Source organism: Caretta caretta, chromosome 2, assembly GCF_965140235.1.
Source record: "Caretta caretta isolate rCarCar2 chromosome 2, rCarCar1.hap1, whole genome shotgun sequence".
Lineage (NCBI taxonomy): Eukaryota > Metazoa > Chordata > Testudines > Cheloniidae > Caretta > Caretta caretta.
In genome coordinates, this window is record NC_134207.1 from 154,666,478 (window position 1) to 154,686,699 (window position 20,222).

Here is a 20,222-nt window from a genome sequence, read left to right on the forward strand (position 1 = left end):
TACTCTGGAGACCTGTGGCCTCAGTACCCAGGGAGAGAGAATTACAGTACCATCTCTAAAATAGTGCTGCCAACAAACTTTCTGTACTGGGCACAACAAAACTCTCATTTAGGGAGTGCTGTGCCCAATTATCAGTACTGACAACATAGAATCATAGAATATCAGGGTTGGAAGGGACCCCAGAAGGTCATCTAGTCCAACCCCCTGCTCAAAGCAGGACCAATTCCCAGTTAAATCATCCCAGCCAGGGCTTTGTCAAGCCTGACCTTAAAAACCTCTAAGGAAGGAGATTCTACCACCTCCCTAGGTAACGCATTCCAGTGTTTCACCACCCTCTTAGTGAAAAAGTTTTTCCTAATATCCAATCTAAACCTCCCCCACTGCAACTTGAGACCATTACTCCTCGTTCTGTCATCTGCTACCATTGAGAACAGTCTAGAGCCATCCTCTTTGGAACCCCCTTTCAGGTAGTTGAAAGCAGCTATCAAATCCCCCCTCATTCTTCTCTTCTGCAGGCTAAACAATCCCAGCTCCCTCAGCCTCTCCTCATAACTCATGTGTTCCAGTCCCCTAATCATTTTTGTTGCCCTTCGCTGGACTCTCTCCAATTTATCCACATCCTTCTTGAAGTGTGGGGCCCAAAACTGGACACAGTACTCCAGATGAGGCCTCACCAATGTCGAATAGAGGGGAACGATCACGTCCCTCGATCTGCTCGCTATGCCCCTACTTATACATCCCAAAATGCCATTGGCCTTCTTGGCAACAAGGGCACACTGCTGACTCATATCCAGCTTCTCGTCCACTGTCACCCCTAGGTCCTTTTCCGCAGAACTGCTGCCTAGCCATTCGGTCCCTAGTCTGTAGCTGTGCATTGGGTTCTTCCGTCCTAAGTGCAGGACCCTGCACTTATCCTTATTGAACCTCATCAGATTTCTTTTGGCCCAATCCTCCAATTTGTCTAGGTCTTTCTGTATCCTATCCCTCCCCTCCAGCGTATCTACCACTCCTCCCAGTTTAGTATCATCCGCAAATTTGCTGAGAGTGCAATCCACACCATCCTCCAGATCATTTATGAAGATATTGAACAAAACCGGCCCCAGGACCGACCCTTGGGGTACTCCACTTGATACCGGCTGCCAACTAGATATGGAGCCATTTATCACTACCCGTTGAGCCCGACAATCTAGCCAGCTTTCTACCCACCTTGTAGTGCATTCATCCAGCCCATACTTCCTTAACTTGCTGACAAGAATACTGTGGGAGACCGTGTCAAAAGCTTTGCTAAAGTCAAGAAACAATACATCCACTGCTTTCCCTTCATCCACAGAACCAGTAATCTCATCATAAAAGGCGATTAGATTAGTCAGGCATGACCTTCCCTTGGTGAGCATACCAGGGACACTCCTCTTTGGTACCAGATGAACCCATGGTACTGCATGAGCTCTGGTACCCTGGAGACCTGATGATTGGGGAAGAACTGCAATCCCCATTACTTGGTACCAGGACCCCGGTATCGAGCACATCCCGGCACCCAGAATCGCTCTTGGCACTGAGCTGTATGTATACTGCCAATACCCCAGTCAGCGCCACCCTTACCCACTGAAGAATCTGACACTGGCCAGGAGGAGATCATTTCCCTGGCCCTCATTGTGGCCCACTGTCACATTACAAGAGTCCACCACAATTCCATCAATCGTGGTGTGGGCCCCCTGAGGTAAGCCCACTGCCCATGCCCCCCTTCCTCCCTCACCCGCCCCAAGGTCATATTGTAATTCTTGGGCGACGTACAAACATGTCACGACCATCCCTGGTGTCTCTCAGGGCGAGTCCACCAGATGGGACAGCCTGGCTGTCCAGAGCACCTGAGTCAGCACAGGAGGAAGCTTTTTCAGAACAGGAAGAAGAACCTGAAGAGGAAGCTCCCCCTCCAGCACACTTCTCCTCATCTCTCCCAGATAAGGCTGTGCTGCCCACCCCTCATCACTAGGTGAAGATTTTAAGAACTTTCTGGACCATACCAAGAGAGTGGCAGATGAGCTGCAGATTCCCCTACAGGAGGTGGCAGGTACATATCACAAGTTGGTGGAAATTCTGCATACCACCTTCTCATCTAGAATTGTCCTCCCAAATAATGAGGCAATTCTAGATCCTACTAAAGTCATCTGGCAGACACCAGCTTCCATCGGACCATCCAGCAACAGAGTGGTAAAAACCCAAACCAACCAACCAAACAAAAAACAAAAAAACCCTACATCTCTACCCAAAGAGGCAGACTTTGTTTTCAACATCTGCAATCCAATTCCATCATAGTGGAGGTGGTTAATGCACGAAGCAAGCAACATGATGTCAACTCCATACGATCACGCTTGGCAAGATGGCATATTCATCGACAACATTACTGTTTAGAGTAATAAATTACCAGACTGTCATGGCCAAATACAATTTTATTAATTATGGGAAACCCCATCTGTTTCTGGAACATTACCGGAAACACAAAAAGAACAGATTCAAACCATTCTTAGAGATGGTCAGTTAATAGCCAGACTGTTACCAGAGACAGCACTGGATGTAGCTGTTACAGCTGCCCACCCAGTCTCCATGACAGTGGTACTGAAGCGGGCTGTGTTGTGGTTGGGTTATTTTGGCTACACCTCTCCAGACTGCCCAAAGAGCTACAGACTTCCAGTTTGAAGGGCCCAGCTCTTTGAGGAGAAGACAGATTTTCTCTCCACATCCTGAAGGATTCTTGGATCATGTTACACTTCTTAGGAATCTACACTGTGGGACGGAAGAGAAGATATACCTCTCAACCACACCACAGGTCACAATCTTCTCAATACCCACCATCTCAGTGCTGTCATGAGCCACAGTGTAAGAGGACCAGGGCTTAAAGTGGGAACAGGCTGCACCTCAGTCCGTGACCTCTCCAACTGTCTCTTATAAGCACTTTTGATGAGCTGGTCGAGTGCCTGAACAATGATACCTTACAGCATCATCTGCCATCTATACACCTGTCATGCCACTCAGAAGTCACCTTATCCTACTTCACAGCAGTTAGGACCAGCTCTAAACTAAGGAGATTGATTTCTAGCCCTGAACCTACAGGGTGCCTACTTCCATATCTCAATACACCCATTGTACAGGAGATTTCCTACTACTTACCTTTGGGGCAGGATCACTACCAGTATAGACTGCTCCACACAGGGTATTCTCCAAGGTTCTCTTCATTGTGGCAGCATACTAACCCCGGTACAGTGACTAGACTTTATCAGCAAACGGCCTTCCACAGAAATGACCTTCCACATCACTCTTTTGGGGCTAAGGGCTGTCAGGAGTGCCTGTGCACACTTTTTGCCTTTCATCGAAAACAACACACAAAGGTCAGGATGGAATTAATGTGACCTATATGTTTGTATAAACTGCCAAGGAGCTGCCAAATCTCCCTCCCTCTACAAGAGGGCACTCAAACTTTAGAATTGATGCACCCATCACAATGTGCTCATCTCAGCTGTCTATATACCAGGGATACAGAACATCACAGCCGACAGTAACAGTTGCCAATTTCTCATGACAATGAGTGTGTACTGAATTCAGAGGTGGTTCAAGATATATCCACCCTTTGGGGAACCCTGCCTATGGATCTCTTTGTTACTTAACGGAACAAGAAAGGTCCTTGTTACTGCTCCAGGGCTGGTCTGGGGAAACATTCACTGGCAGTTGCCCTCATCTTCCCACGGGACAGGGCCCACTTGTATGTCTTTCCCCAGTTTCCTACTCTAAGATTCTGTTGAAAATTCAATGAGACAAAGCGAGAGTTATTCTAATTGCCCCTCTTGACCATGACAAGTCTGGCTCCCTTACCTGACACAGATGGCAATGCCCTCCTGTTTCTCTTCAGCCCATCCCTCACCCGCTCTCTCAAATCAATGGGCTGACCCTTTACCCCAACCTTTGGGTCCTCCACCTCTAGGCTTGGCTCCTTCTTAGTTCCAAGGCTTAGAGGCAGAATGCTCTGACAAGCTGAAAGATGTGTTGCAACACAACCAAAAGTTAACCACTCAACATACTTATCTACAAGTTTGTGTCATTTCAAACACACAGACCCAACCTCATCTTTCCTCCCTCTGATTTTGCACTACATTTTAAACTTTCACTCAGCTCCCTTAAGGTTCATCTCGCGGTGAAATCAGCTTCCCACTTGGTGTTTGCTCACCCACTAATGCATAGATTCTTTAAGGGCATTGGGAATCTCTTCCCGTATGTGACACTACCCACTTCAGCCTGGGACTTTAACCTAGTTCTCAGGGCTTTGATTAGACCTCCCTGAGAGTCCAGGGCAACTTGTTCTCTCTTACACCTATCCATGAAAACAGCATTACTAATTGCCACACCATCAGCTAGGTACATAGGAGAAAAAGCGACCCTGATGGCACATCCATCGTTCAGGGCCTTTTTTTTTTTTTTTTTTTAAAGACAATAACTCTAAGGCCATATCCCAAGTTTCTCCCTACATTCTCTGCACTTTCCATATGAATCAACAAATCCATCTCCCTGTTTTTTCCCAAAACCACATTGTGACAACTGGGAGATGATTATGCATATGCTAGATATTAGAAGGACATTAGCATTCTACTTGGACAGGACTAAGGACTTCAAGAAATCCCCTAAATTCTTCCTTTTGTCCACAGAAAGATCCAAAAGCTCTCTGATATTGGCTCAAAGACCATCCAAATGGGTCTCTAGCTGCATTAATCACTTATCAAGGGCGCAACTTGCTTCTGTCCAGAGTCATACCCACTCCACGAGGTCAGTTTCTACCTCAATCACATTCCGTAGGGATACCCCTATCTCAGCAATCTATAGAGCAACGACTTGGGCCTCTGCCCATACTTTCACAGAACATTATGCGATCACTGAAGATTTGGCTGTTGACACCATCTTCGACTCCACAGTACTTTCTGAGGTAAAAGATTCCACTCCGAAGTCCCAGCCTCCAGTGGTGGGTACTGCTCGGGAGTCACCTACAGCGGCACACCGATACGGACACTACTCGAAGAAAAAGAGAGTTACTCACCTTGTGCAGTAATGATGGTTCTTCAAGATGTGTGTCCCTATGGGTGCTCCACAACCCGCCCTCCTCCCTTCTACTTCGGAGTTCTCTATAGGGCTCTGTGGTAGAGAAGGAAGTGCGGGGGGTTCGCCTGTGCAGTGCTAAATAGCCGGGAGGGAGGGCAAATGCGCGGGGTCAACGGGACACTGCTACCAAAAATCTCCGATTAGAGGCGCGGGGTCACATATACACCTACAGTGGAGCACCCATAGGGACACACATCTCAAAGAACCATCGCTACTGCACAAGGTGAGTAACTTCCTCATATCCATGACAATGAAATAGGCCACAACTAAGAGAGCCAAAAGTATCAAGACAACTGGTTGGCCTGAGACAACGCACAGTGCCAAATTCCAGAAGAATCATAGTTCTTACAGCAATGGTTCTCAAACAAAGGTACACCTACCTATGGGTGTACGCAGAGGTCTTCCAGGGGATACATCAACTCATTTAGATATTTGCCTAGTTTTACAACAGGCTACATAAAAAGCCTAGTAAAGTCAGTACAAACTAAAATTTCATACACACAAAATGGGAAAGTAAGCAATTTCTCATTGTGTTGTGCCACTTTTGTATTTTTATGTCTGATTTTGTAAGCAAGCAGTTTTTAAGTGAGGTGAAACTTGGGATACGCAAGATAACAGTCTCCTGAAAGGAGTACAGTAGTATTGAAAGGTTGAGAACCACTGATTTACACCATATGGTGTGTCAAAGCTTTGATATTAAGATCAAGATAAGGCTGACAAAGCTGTTGCTGCCTAGTGCTTTTCAGGGCAGCATCAATATATATTAATTATTTGTATTATTGTAGCAACTAGGAGCCATGGTCAAGAACCAAGACCACATTGTGCTAGGGTACATCTTTGAGAAAAATCTAAGAATTTTTTTATTGTCCTTTTGCTAACCCAAGATTTAACAAGTTATTGAGTATAGAAGGCCTTTGATTTAAAGAAAGAGGGAATAGTGAGGAAGCAGACTGACTGACTTTTGGCTTGGGGTACAGAGACAAAGCTTCCTACAAAAAAACTGATTAATATCCTTTTAGCTTCCTCCAAAGAGTGGTAAGCATCCCTTATCAACATGAAGATTTGTTATGGTAGGTTATTTCACTTTATTGTATAAAGTGGGATACAATATCAATAAAATGGGAAACTGAGTCAAAACACAGGTAGACATTCAGAAAACAAGAACAATGAAACATATCTATCATACAACACATTTCAAAATTACTAACACTTACCTCAGGCTTGTAATCATCTTCCCACCTAGAATAAAAAAGAAAGTTTCGTTGTTAAAGCAACAGCATAAAAGCCATTTTAAAAAGGATTTCGAATTTTTTTTTTATCTAGGCCATCCTGCACACAGATTTCAATTTCCCAAGTGACCTCAATTATTAATCAAGGCCTCCCACCAGATGGCATAGCTGTAGTACCACATTCAACGCTAGGATATAGGATTACAGTAAGGCAACCAGAAGAGTCCAGGAACACTTTCTACAGGGCTGTCAAGAGATTAAGAAAATTAATCGTGACTAATCACGCTGTTAAACAATAGAAAACTATTTATATAAGCATTGTTGGATGTTCTCCACATTTTCAAATATATTGATTTCAGTTACAAAACAGAATACAAAGTGTACAGTGCTCACTTTATTTTTTATTATAAATATTTGCACTGTAAAAATAAAAGAAATGGTATTTTTCAATTCACTTAATACAAGTACTGTAGTGCAATCTTTATCATGAAAGTTGAACTTACAAATGTAGAATTATATACAAAAAATAAAACAATGTGTTCAAAAATAAAACAATGTAAAATTTTGGATACTACACGTCCACTCAGTCCTACTTCTTGTTCAGCCAATCAGTCAGACAAACAAACTTGTTTACATTTGCAGGAGATAATGCTGCCCGCTTCTTGCGTACAATGTCACCTGAAAGTGAGAACAGGCATTCACATGGCACTGTTGTTGCTGGTGTTGCAAGATATTTACGTGCCAGATGCACTAAAGATTCGTATGCTCCTCCATGCTTCAACCACCATTCCAGAGGACATGCTTCCATGCTGATGATGGGCTCTGCTTGACAACGATCCAAAGCAGTGCAGAACACCACATGTTCATTTTCATCATCTGAGTCAGCTGCCACCAGCAGAAGGCTGATTTTCTTTTTTGGTGGTTTGGGTTCTTTTAGTTTCTGCACGGAGCGTTGCTCTTTTAAGATTTCTGTAAGCATGCTCCACACCCCATGCCAATCAGATTTTAGAAGGCACTTCAGATTCTTAAATCTTGGGTCAAGTGCTGTAGCTATCTTTAGAAATCTCACACTGGTACCTTCTTTTCGTTTTGTCAAATCTGCAGTGAAAGTGTTCTTAAAACAAACAACATGCTAGGTTATCATCCGAGACTGCTAGAACATGAAACATATTGCAGAATGCGGGTAAAACACAGAGCAGGAGACATACAATTCTCCAAGTTCAGTCTCAAATTTAATCAACGCATTTTTTTTTTAAACAAGCGTCATCAGCATGGAAACATGTCCTCTGAAATGGTGGCCAAAGCATGAAGGGGCATACGAATGTTTAGCATATCTGGCATGTAAACACCTTGCAACGTCTGCTACAAAAGTGCCATGCGAACGTCTGTTCTCACTTTCAGGTGGCATTGTAAATAAGAAGCGTGCAGCATTATCTCCTGTAAATGTAAACAAGTTTGTTTGTCTGACTGATTGGCTGAACAAGAAGTAGGACTGAGTGGACTTGTAGGCTCTAAAGTTTTACATTGTTTTGTGTTTGAGTGCAGTTATGTAACAAAAAAAATAAATCTACATTTGTAAACTGCACTTTCACAATAAAGAGATTGCACCATGATACTTATATAAGGTGAATTGAAAAATACTATTTCTTTTATCATTTATACAGTGCAAATATTTGTAAAACAAATATACAGTGAGTACTGTACACTTTGTATTCTGTGTTGTAACTGAAATCAATATATTTGAAAATGTAGAAAAACATCCAAAATATCTAATACATTTCAGTTAGTATTCTATTGTTTAACAGTGCAATTAATCATGATTATTTTTCTACTATACAGACAATTAGTAACAAAGCTCCTTCACAGAACATCAGCTCCTTGAGAAGAAAAACGCTTTAATTATCTTGGTCATCTCCTTTGACTGTGTGCCACCTTTGCAACATTCTCAACCAATGCCAGCCCTGGGTGTGATGGACCATTTTGGGATATGATCTGAAGTTTCTCTCTATATAAATACATCATGCTGCCATTAAATGACTCAGCACGTGCAATACATCAGAAAGTCATAGTTATACATATACATATAAGATTAAAATAACAACCTATAACTCACTGATAATCAAAAAAGTTTTGTACAAGAGCAAAAACTGAACAAAGACAACAAAGACAAAAATGTAGGATTTTTTTCTAAAGACAAGTAGCAATGGTCTGAGATAAACAAAATAAGTGACCACTTAATCATTTCAAATGTATGGTGATGTGATGGTAATAAATGTATTCATGTGGGAGTTTACTGGAGGTTTCCTCACCTTGATTTTTTCTTTGATGATGAGGCTAGAAAAAAAACATTGGAAGCAGTCAGCAAGAGCATATGGTCATTATAGTATCAATGCAAACGGATCATAATACAAATTCCATATTTATCTACACTCCCAGCTCAGTTAAGAACAGAACTCTTCAGCACTGGCCCTGTTCATTATGCCAATGGATCTGATTAAATTTTGTCACCATCAGCCAAATTCACTTTCCCTCTTATCTAACTATTAGGCTATTAAAATGTACCAGGTACTGTCTGCCCCCAACTGGCATCATTCAGATTGTGTCACACCAAGATGTCCAAGATTATATAAATGTATTTGGATCAAATATTTATAGCTGACCTTTTTCATTACTAAGCTAATTTTAAAGATATAGTATTTGCAATATTCAGCTACACTTACATTCTAATGGGTCAGATTACTGTTAGCATACTGAAGCCAGTTCAGAGGTTCTATAAAGAACCCATAGTTTTTCTAGTGGAGGGCAGACTGTAGAGTACATAACCAGGTAGGCCCCCTTGTCCTGGTATAAATAGCAGTGTAAATAGTGAAGCGTGGCTTAGGCAAGTAAAGACACGCCTGAAGGACCAGGGTCTGAGTCCAAGTACATGCCCTACATGGCAGTCTACTTGCCCAAGCTGTGCCTCCCTGTCTACACTGCTATTTTTAACAGCATACAGTCACGTTGTCTCCCCAGTGCTAGAGAGCCTTCCCCTGCTGCAGGGAAAGACTCCAGCAGCAATGAAGAGCTCCAGTAGTGGGAAAAAGCCTCCACCCTGCCAGAGCCTCTCACTTACAGGTATAGCTATACACCGCACAGCTGGCTTTTCACTGCAGCGTATAGCTACACATATCCTAGACACTACTGCCGGCAGTGTGTGGTGTAGACATAGCCTCAGTTCAGTCAGGAAGGAGAAATTTATATCAACTTATTCCAAAACAATGACATAATACTGCATTTTTCACTGAAATACATTTTTCCGTTGAGTTAATGAGTACAATCACTACTAATTATGATCTTAAATAGCAGAGACAAGATGGGTGAGGTAATATTTTTTATTGAACCAACTTCTGTTGGTGAAAGACAAGCTTTCAAGTTTACGTAGCGCTCTTCTTCAGGTCTGCAAAATGTAAACAGATTGTTTAGCATAAGTAGCTAACACATAGTTCACATTATATCTTAGTTATGTGTTAGCTACTTATGTTAAACAATCTGTTCCACCTTGTATTTAGCTGTGACACACTGACTACATTTCCCAGACCTGAAGAGCTCTGTGTAACTAAAAAGCTTGCCTCTTTAACCAACAGAAGTTGGTTCAATAAAAAATATTACCTTACCCACCTTGTGTCTCTAATATCCTGGGACCAACACACATACAGCAACACTACATATCTTCAATACTGCCATATGCATTTGCAGTATTTTCAAAATGTTTCAGAAATGTGAAAAATATAACAAGATCCCTTTTTGCACATCTAATTAAAACACTGGAGGATTTAAAAACAGAAAGTTATATGCATACCAAAGCTATTGCTCTAAAATTTTACATGTTTTAAGTAATCACTAACTTTTGCGGCTATCTGTAATCTCAAGTTAGGTTCAAATATTCATTATTTGAAGTTTTATTTAAAATATATTAAAATTATATTAATGTAATTTCACAAACTTACAAGATATACTGGGTCTTGTATAACCTTCAGTCTAGGAAGCAAAAACAGGCTTGTTTAGATTAGACGTCCTCGCTTACATATGAATTAATACTGGTTGTTTCCCCACAGTTCAAGTCCTCTGCCATGCCCAGCAGAAACTGGGGCCCCCAGAGAACCCATCTCACTATACTTTTATTTACCACTACCTATTGCACCACATAATTTTACATTTAACAAATGCTAAACATTACCAGGCAACCTTACAAATTAGCACTCGTTTTCTGAAAGAATCAAGTTTGAGATGCAAGAATTTCCTCAGGTCCTGAGGATTTCTAAAACATAAGCAATTTCAACCCTTTGCCACTATGAATCTTAATGTAATATACCCAACTTTTATCACTGAAAACAGGACTGGCTGGACAATTTCTGATCCTAAAAGTTCTAAATTTCTGTGAAAATAGCAACAAGTTTTTGGTGAAATTTTAAGGAATCCTCCTGATTTTTTGACCAGCATTAAGTGAAATACTGACTCAGGAAGATGTATGCTTTCTGAAAGCATTTTGTAAAATTAAACAGAGTTTACTACTTTTTAAAATTAAAAATTTAACATTGCCTAGTGTCTAGTTTGCCAGAACCTAGATACAGAACCAAAGAACAAATTTAGTTGCTAGTTTAAACTTATCCAATTTACCTTATAGATCTTTAAGCCTTCAGTCTTTTCTATCTCTCTTGCTATCCGTCTGAGAAATGAGACTTTGTCCTCTTTCACGCCTGGTGTGTTCTTCTTCATTTTATCTGGAAATTCTTTAGACTGTCAATGAAAAAAGGTTTGAGACCATTTCAATACTAAATTTGACGAGTCATGCATTTTGGAAAATTTTACAATACCTGTGGAGAAAACTAAGCAATAAGATTTTAGACATTATGGTCCTACATTTCCTCTAGCAGAATATAACTAATTGTGATTTAATATGATAAATTTTTATTAGTTTTCATCATTACAGAATTTTAACACTATACAGAACTCAGGTAAGACACTTGACAAAAGAAACATGCTTTGTACAATGTCCTAAAGGCAACCAGACTTGGGCTCTGATGGACTAAGAGAAGGAGTTGTTGTGACATGCTTCAGGAGTTTTACTAGAGAGACCTCAGCCTGCTTGGTCCCATGGCAAACACCACTAAAAATTCTTGAACCTTTATTGAAGATACGGAAAAGAAAAGTTTGAAATGTAGCGAATTAAGGCTTTCATTTTAACAGTATCCCTTACTCTTTTTCACTGTAACCATAGACAATTTTTCTATGAACCACCCCGGGTATTAAAGATGGGGAAAGAGGTACAGGGAGAAGAAAAGCAGTTGAGATGGGCTGGAGCTGCTGCTGTTGATCTTAAAATCTGATGCCATTTCCTTGAAGACAAACTAAGACAAGCACACATAAAAGAGGAAAGAAAATAATACAAAGGTAGAAAATGAAGCTTCTGTCTTTGGCGTTGATTCTTACTTGCAAATCTCACTACTAGAGAAACACAAGGCCAACACACAGTCTTATCAGCTATTCTGAAACTTGTACCAGCGTCGGGTTGTTTAGGGTTTTGCTTATAGCTGTCTCTCTGGTCCCAGGCTCATAACAGTACTGTAAAGGTGGAGTTGTCTTAGACAGATTCTTTTCAGAAAAAACGCAAAAAGTAACAGATGGGGAAAAAAAGATAGGGTGAAAAAGGAAAATGACACACATGGGAATGGGTTACAGCAGGAATGCAAGGCTCACACACCAGGGAGGCAGTGCTGGGGATTTAGCTGCTGTAGGTGACAATGTCATCTAGATCCCTTTCTCTGGCCCAGTCTGATCAGGACATTGATCAGAATCAGGCCTGTGATGGTCCAACAGTATCACAGTGGACCTGGACAACCCAGAAGATGTTGGAAGTAACAATCACAATGGCATAGATTGATCCGTTCAGGCCCTGGGTTCTCCAGCCATCTAATGTTAATTTGATCCTCCCCTAAGAGTCTTTTTTTTTTTTTTAAAAGGATCGCAAAAGGAAGTGATGGACAGAATAACCCATCCCCTCATTAGATTCTCTATTAAACCTAGATTCCGACACACCAATTTTGGTCCATTTATTTCCAGTCTCACACTCCTCTTGGTTACCAGACATGATCTTACAGTCTTTGTGTTATATCAGCAGACTTTTTAAGACTACCCAGTCTTTGGTCTCCTTTACCCATTAAAATGTGTTATAAATTATTGAAATATTTTATTAATGTTTATCCACTTTCCTTGCAGCTGAGCTCACAACTGGGCAGTCCTGTCAGACCCAAATCACTACAATAGAGTCACTGGTGTATAAGAACTTACACCAGGGACTGAGAGCAAGACCATATTCAAGCAATAGAGAAGAGATTGTTTTAAAAACAACAACAACTGAGTGCTATATCACTTAAGGCTTTAAAAATCATAAGTTAACACACTTACACCCAGAAGCTAGTTTAGTATACAGATTTACTGATTACTCTTGGCAATCTGACCTGCTAAAATGACAAGTCTATTGGATTAAGAGAAGTCAAGAGATCTAACTGAATCAGGAACAACAAATGGGCTTTATCACCATTTGCCAATCATCTGAATACAACCTGTGCCATAATATACTCCATCGCAACTGATGGGGTTCAGAAAACCACAAGTCCGGATATACGGGGAGCTGCCCAAGGTTCTCAGTGACCATACCTTAACTAGTTACTGAGCAGATGACCAGCTGTTCTCTTCAGCCACCATTAGATAGCAATGACTTTTGGTCACTAGTGTAGCTGGACATAAAATGCTCCCTATCTCATTATAGCCTCTTGAGCAACCCTAATTACCACATGTCTAAACAACAAAAATGAAAATGTTGCCATATCTTCTCAATTCATCTATGCTTTGGATTCCTTAGTATTCTTCATATATTATTATTAGTTCATAATGAGGCCCCTAGGAGCTATCGCAGTATAAACAACTGTTTATACAAAAGAAAATAAATGGTGTAATAGAGTATTTAAGCACTGACTCAAATACATAAAATTTTACTTACAATATATGCTCTTCTGTGTTTATAGCCACTGAGATGTTCTATCATAGGTGCCATCTCCGTGTTAAATTCACATAGTTTGCATTCATAATGTGGCTCTCTCCTCCCTTCAAATCTGATTTCAACCACATGTTCTAAACCTATAAAATCAAAAGTTACAAGTACTTACATTTCTTTATACAGGCAATTATGAACAAATATATTCTTATTTCAGCTGTGTAGGGACAACCAATGACGAATCAATGATAAAAGATACTGATCCATTTTAGGTATTTCCTACATTTCCTCACAATCGCCCATTAAGGATTAGATTTCTTACTGGTAATATTTGTTAGTTCAAGTTTCTCTCTTCACCAGTACAGACTTTTCTCCGAGTAAAAGTTCTGTCCTTGGTAGACTGCCTGTCACAGAACTTCATATACCTAGAATCTTAAGAATATACAACCAGAAGAAAAAACAGAGGGTGCACACAAGCACATACTATAAAAGAATGTTAAGGTCAAGCACTCAAAAGTTAGGAAATGCAAGAATAAAGGTTTCCTGTGCAACCTTAATTCAGCCCCTTTATGCATGTCTATGCAGTCTTTAATTACATGACCTCCCATACTAATATTCCCACAGGATCCTTGCCTCATTCAATATACAGGATGGACCACAGTTCTGGGGATGAATCAGCATTGTGTAGACAGAAGACTCCTGTTTGTAGGATCCTGGGAGGTGTGTACTAAATGAGGCAGGAGATCACAGGAAGGGAAAGGTCTCATGGTAAAGGAACTGGAACACCATCCTGGAGATTTGGATTCTATCCCGGCCTCTGCCACAAATTCCTACGTGATGCTCAGCAGGTCACTTAAACCAAACTTCCCTTATGTGGTCAGTTATTTCTATACTTCATTTTTTGGGTGCCCAACTTGAAAACCTGAGTTCTGAATTGCAGAAGAGCTGAGGACTCACAGTTGCAACTGAACTCAATGGGAGCTGTGCTTAGAACCTGTACAGTGATATATAATACTAACTACTCTGAAAAAAAAAAAAAAAAAGCCCATAAGTGTCTCAAATTGGGCACCCAAAATTAATGGACACTTTAGACCTTAATTTCTCTTAAGTTTTAGCTCCTCAGCTATAAAATGGGGATGATAATAATACATCCTACAGATGAGTGCTATAGAAAAGATTTCAGGAAATAATTCTGTTTTCACAGCAGGGATTGAAATAGTGAATGTGCAGTAAATAATGGTCTAGGCTCCCTATTGAACAAGAGGATAAAGCAAAATACCAAGAAGCTGCTCAATGAATGAGCACCATCCCATGGTCATGAGTAAAAAAATAGCATATCACATAGTTCAAGACTACGATAATGCATACGTATAAGGGGGACGAATTAAGGTTGCACTGGTAACCTGAATTCTTGCATTCCCTGAAACTGTCCCCAGGGTAGCTGGGTTTAGAGGTAGGTGAGACAGGAAATGATCTCTCAATCCCACTGTTTACAACAGTAGCTCAATTTAACTCCAACGCTGAACATTTATTCTATACCAATACCATATAAGGCAGCAGTAAGCCACCAGGCATAGTGGTACTTTTTGCAGGACTGACAATGGAGGTAACATATATTTTGCACAGCTCAAGAATTCTATTAAATCAGTTAAGAGCAGACCTTCTGTGGAGAAATAATGATCCAAACAGAGGAAACTTACTGCTTACAACAGAGCCCCTATTACTCAATTCAACGTACTCCTCAAAGAGGCTAGCACTTGCTAGGATCATGGAGGACATTGGCTAGCAGGAAATGATAAACTGATGAAGCTAAGCTCTGCCTAGGAAAAACCATCAAGTAGAGAAAAACGGTAGTATGTCCCAGTAGATTTAATATTCTCAGGAACATCATGAGGGTAAACAATCATACAGAAAATCCTGGGCCATCAGAAAAAACTTATGTCTGGCTTTTCTTCTGCAGAACAGAAAGAACAATGGCATGTGGAGTTCAATGTGTCCCTCTAGAAATGGAGTACTACGGGGATGAGATGCCAGATAATCTACCAGCCTCCCACAGTAGGTAGACTGATGAAAGAAGTAACAGAATATTTGCTATTGGAGATCTTCCAAAAAGCATTAAATGTGGATAATATAAAAGTGATAAACAATGTCTAAAATATTACTTGACTTACACCAGTGATTAAAGCTCAAGCAAAGGGAAGTTGTCTGACCACAAACACAACATACCAACTAGCGGTTCCTCTCTTTTGGGATCTTTCATGAAATCTTTCAGACAGGTTATGTCCTTTGTAAGCTTCCGCTTAACTAGTGAAAACAAAATAGAAATACATATTAGACAGACAAATTACAATTACCGTAAGATACTGGGCATTTTGCACATAGTTTCATATGACTGAACTGACAAAATGAGTTGCTAGCCACGGTTTTTGAATGGTCAGAGTGAATTTTAGTTATGAAATATTGAAAAATATTAGTTTACAATGGAAACCGATTTCCCTTATTAGCAGCGTTCAAATGCACAGTCTATAAAAAAAATCAAAATAATTTGTATTAGTCATCCAGACTTATCCTGGCATCCCATTTTGTGCCTGAAAAAATGGGAGTTCAATATAGGTAACGGACACATCCAAGTTAATGATTTGCAGACAAAGTTAAACAGACACATTGGCATTCACAAAATTCTTCAGCCAAGTCAAAGCACCTGTAAAGGGCTTTTAAGAAGCTTAGATTTAGATTTCATCAAGCTAAGATGTTAGGGATAGAATCCCAATTCCTAGCAAAGGAAGACCTCAGTATTTTTCACACTAACTTCACTTAGGATTCATTAGGGTTACCATAAGTCCGTATTTCCCCGGACACGTCCAGCTTTGTGGTTCTTAAATCGCCATCCGGGAGGAATTTTTAAATATCTAAAAACGTCCGGGATTTTGCCATTATTATTTTTCCCCAAAGAAGAGCTGGTCATTCAAGACACAGGCGAAGAGTTAGCACCGCCCACCCGGGGAGATCAGCTGTTGGCAACTGCCAATCAGCTATTTAGCATGCGCAGCAGCCCTCAGCATGTGCTGCAGCCAATCAGCTGTTTGGCGTGAAGTCCCTGCCTATCAGCTGTTTCCCCTGCAGCTGCTGAAGCTCAGAGGCTGCAGGCAGATGTGAGTCCTTCTAATTTTCAGAGCAGAGGGAGCTGGGTTAGGGGTGACAAGCAGCCAGGGCACGGCAGCTTCTGGGCTAGCTGTGGAGGGGTGGGAGAGATGGGGTGGGAAGCCTCTCTGCAGGGGGTTGTGGGGAGATGGGCTGGCAGCTTCTCGGCTGGCTCCAGGGGCCTGCTGGGGGGAGTACGGGCCAAGGGCTTTCTCAAGGACTGAGCCATCCATTCTCAGCCCACCCCGGTGTTTCCCCCAGGACCTGTGCTCCCCCTCCAGCCAGGAGAAACCAGCTGCGTACCCACTTAGTGATGGGCAGGGAGACAAACCAAAGGACATGGCTCCTTTAAGAAAAGTTTGCCCTTGTGTCTAATGAGTGAACTTGGCTGGGGCGAGCAGCTCGCCCCCTCCCCCTCCTTCACCTGTCCAGAGGGGCTTCACTGAAGCCCCAGCCCCAGTTGCAAATGAGCAGCCTCCCCAAGCCTGGGCCCTGCCTGAGCCCAGACCCCTCCCATGCGGGCTCTGGGAGCTCCCAAACCCCTACGGTTCTGACCCAGGTCCCGGGGCTGCACATCCCTTTCCCATGCGTGAGGAGTCAGGAGGGGGCAACATACCACCAGTACTTCTAGCCTCAAGCTCCCCGTGGAAGCTGTCTTCCCCCTCCCACACACCCAGATCAAGCCTGCCCAAGTGGCTTTGCCTCCCAGAGAGGAAGTTTATCCCCTCCTCCCCACGTGAGGAAGGATTGATTCCCTTCCCCTGGATCCACCCTCCCTGCCCAGCTCCCAGGGAATTCCTTCCCTTGCATCCACCCCCCTGTATCAGCTTCAAGTCAGGAAGACGCTGCCTTGCTTCACCTTGGGACACCTGAGCTCCTCTTTCTTCAGGATGCTGGGCTGCTGCAGCCCAGTGGAAGAAGCAACCGCCCCTCCTCCCCCGCCTTTGGCCATGGTCCCACCGGGGCCCCCCTCCCACAAAAGTTGTAGAGTGTGTGAGCGAGTCAGTGAGTGAGCTTCGAAGTGGGGGTGGGCTGCAGCCCTGGAGATTGGGACGAGCTGGAGTGATACAGCAACCACACAGCAGGATGAATGAAGGGGCCACTTCTTTGCTGGGCTGTTGAATTAAATTTCTCTCTGTGTCAGGGCGTGTAGTTTCTGGGCTGGCCGCAGGGGGTGCGGTTCAGGGGAGACAGAGCTGCTTTGAGTGCATGGGTGAGAGGAAAGGACTCACTACATATAAAGTAGTACAGTGAACTTTAAATAATTAAATTTCACTTTTGAGGCCACAGCACTTTTTCTTATATATACTCAATATAGAAGACATGTAGTGCACAGTATATATAGCAGTATAACACCACATTAATACAACGTGAGTTGGTAGATACTGGTGAAAATACACCGGTGGCGTGTCCTCTTTTTTGAACGTTCAGATATGGTAACCCTAGATTCATAAAACTATTCAGGAAAGGATCAAAATAATCCAACAGTTACTCTGTCCTGGATATGTTGGCCTGAGAAAATATCCTCAAGCAGTGCTTACATATGCAACCATTTTAGGAAGATGCCTGTATTAAACATCCTTGTGTAATAAAAAACATATACGATAATACTTGAACAAAAAACAGTGCTCCAGTAGTACATTCAGGATCTGCTGGACAGAGATTAAGATCAGGATTCAAACTGATCCTCCTAAAATCAACACAATGTGCTGTCACTAGACTAAGGTTTTGTTTGCTCATTTGAGAGATTTACATCTGAGTAACTGCATGATGCGAGTACTTGCCACAATGAAAAAATATTAAAAAGCAAAGGTATCAAAGCCACATTTAAAATATTTTCTCTTCTTTGCTGACATTATGCACCTCCTTAATAGAGTCAGTTTCCATAGTTTACTCAGCATTACTACAAAATCCAGTTTTTGTTAATTTTATGGGGTTACAGTGAAACAATTGGTGAATCAGGCATCCACAGGGTGGATTTATTTATATCATCACATTTTTCATTTGTACTTTTTAGTTCTTTTCCTAAAGAAAAGTTCAATCTCATTGATTGGTAACCATTAAAACATGTGGATTTGCAACTACATATGGCTTTTATGTTAAATTTGGTGCTTCTTTTTGCTACCCAGGAGAATACACTATACTTATAAACCTTTATTTACGCAGTTACATAGATTAATTTACATTTATTCAGATTCAATTTTTACATTTTTTATGTTAGAAAATAATGAATGATGCATTTCTTTTTAATAGATTTACTTTTTACTTGTGATTTGTGTCAAGCTCTATTTGGAAGGAAATTCAAATTCAGTTAAAAATGCACAAAACCAAAAATTAAATTTTGATTAAATATAACTACCTTTGAAAGTGCTGGATACATGAGAAAAAAGTTCTTCAAAAGACATACTGACTTTAAAAACTGATTTATTACACAAAGGAAGTATTATCTGTAGTTGGTGAATTGAACTGATTGTTTCCGGTAACGATGTCCTTTGAGATTTTAGAACTAGTAGATCTCACACCTAGTTTTTATTCATAGAGTGGAAGAGGAAAACAAGCTTTCCTGCTTCTTCAGGATCTTTTTTTTTTTGGGGTCACTCAACTAGATGAATAAACGGATGTTTAGAAAATATTCTGACCCCCAGAAGTGGCTACTGATGTCAAAATCTGGTTTAGCACTCAAACTCTAGTTCACGGTGTTTAAACTGTGACTTCCACCAGTTTAGTGGTTTGTCTTTCTTTAAAGCTTGTCAGCAAATGTGTATTAGACACTTTTTGTATTTAATTATTTTAATAATTTAGGCCTTAGCATAGGCTGTCAATTTTAAATTTAATTTTACATGTTTATATTAAAAAATAAACTTGTATTTAGTTTAAATTAAAAAATTCAAATTTAATTAAAAAATCCAACATTTTTTATTTAATAAAACCATAGGTTTTTTAAAAATCTACCCTGGGCACTTGGACTAAACTAATCATAAAGAAAGCTACTTCCTTCAAATCTCAGGAAAGTAAAACAGTATTACAATAGCGGTAGTTTAGTAAATGCTATTTTCCCCACCCCAAGGATGCCAGAACAGAGTCATGATTAAAGGTACGTAAACAGAAAATGGGATTAAAAAAAACCAAAACATCTTCTTAACTCCATTACAGGCATGGATTATCTGTGCCAACAGAAACAAAATCCAGGCTCAGGTAAGAGAAAGTTTTACCAAACTTTCACACATCTGCTGGAGGATTCATAAGCTAAAAGTCATGCTCTGTATCACAGGTTGCAAGAACATCCCAGATTTGACAAGGTTTCCTTCAATCAAAAGTCTCATATTTTGCTATGTTTTTCAGAAATTCTTAAACTGAAGAAGTTAGCCATTGCATGAAGCACTGATGGTCAAAATTTTTGATAACTCCACTTGTGCACTGTCTCTTCCTAAAACTTAAGACTATCTTCATGAAGTTTGGACTCTGACCATCGAAACAAAAATTTTGTTTTCTAGAAGGGCAACTCAAAGGGTCTTATGGGGGGCCGCGGGCAGGTTTCAGGGGGTCCACCAAGCAGGGCCAGCATTTGACTTGCTGGGGCCCAGGGCAGAAAGCTGAAGACCCACCATATGGGGCTGAAATCCAGGGCCCTGAGCAACTTAAATACGTGGGATACCCTATGGCCTGGGGCCTCTGGC

At 41.2% G+C, this 20,222-nt stretch overlaps 1 protein-coding gene across 4 annotated transcripts in view; it reads right to left on the reverse strand.

The window, feature by feature from the left end:
- LOC125631942 (uncharacterized) overlaps positions 1-20,222 on the reverse strand; it is a 63,055-nt gene that overhangs the window by 15,596 nt on the left and 27,237 nt on the right. For all 4 annotated transcript variants that reach the window (XM_048839439.2, XM_048839440.2, XM_075125501.1 and 1 more), the window contains 6 exons: positions 15,631-15,708; positions 13,411-13,547; positions 11,028-11,147; positions 10,358-10,388; positions 8,678-8,702; positions 6,354-6,378 (listed from right to left, as the gene is read on the reverse strand). In XM_048839439.2, the coding sequence (XP_048695396.1) occupies positions 6,354-6,378; positions 8,678-8,702; positions 10,358-10,388; positions 11,028-11,147; positions 13,411-13,547; positions 15,631-15,708 (416 nt within the window). The remainder of the gene's footprint in view (positions 1-6,353; positions 6,379-8,677; positions 8,703-10,357; positions 10,389-11,027; positions 11,148-13,410; positions 13,548-15,630; positions 15,709-20,222) is intronic.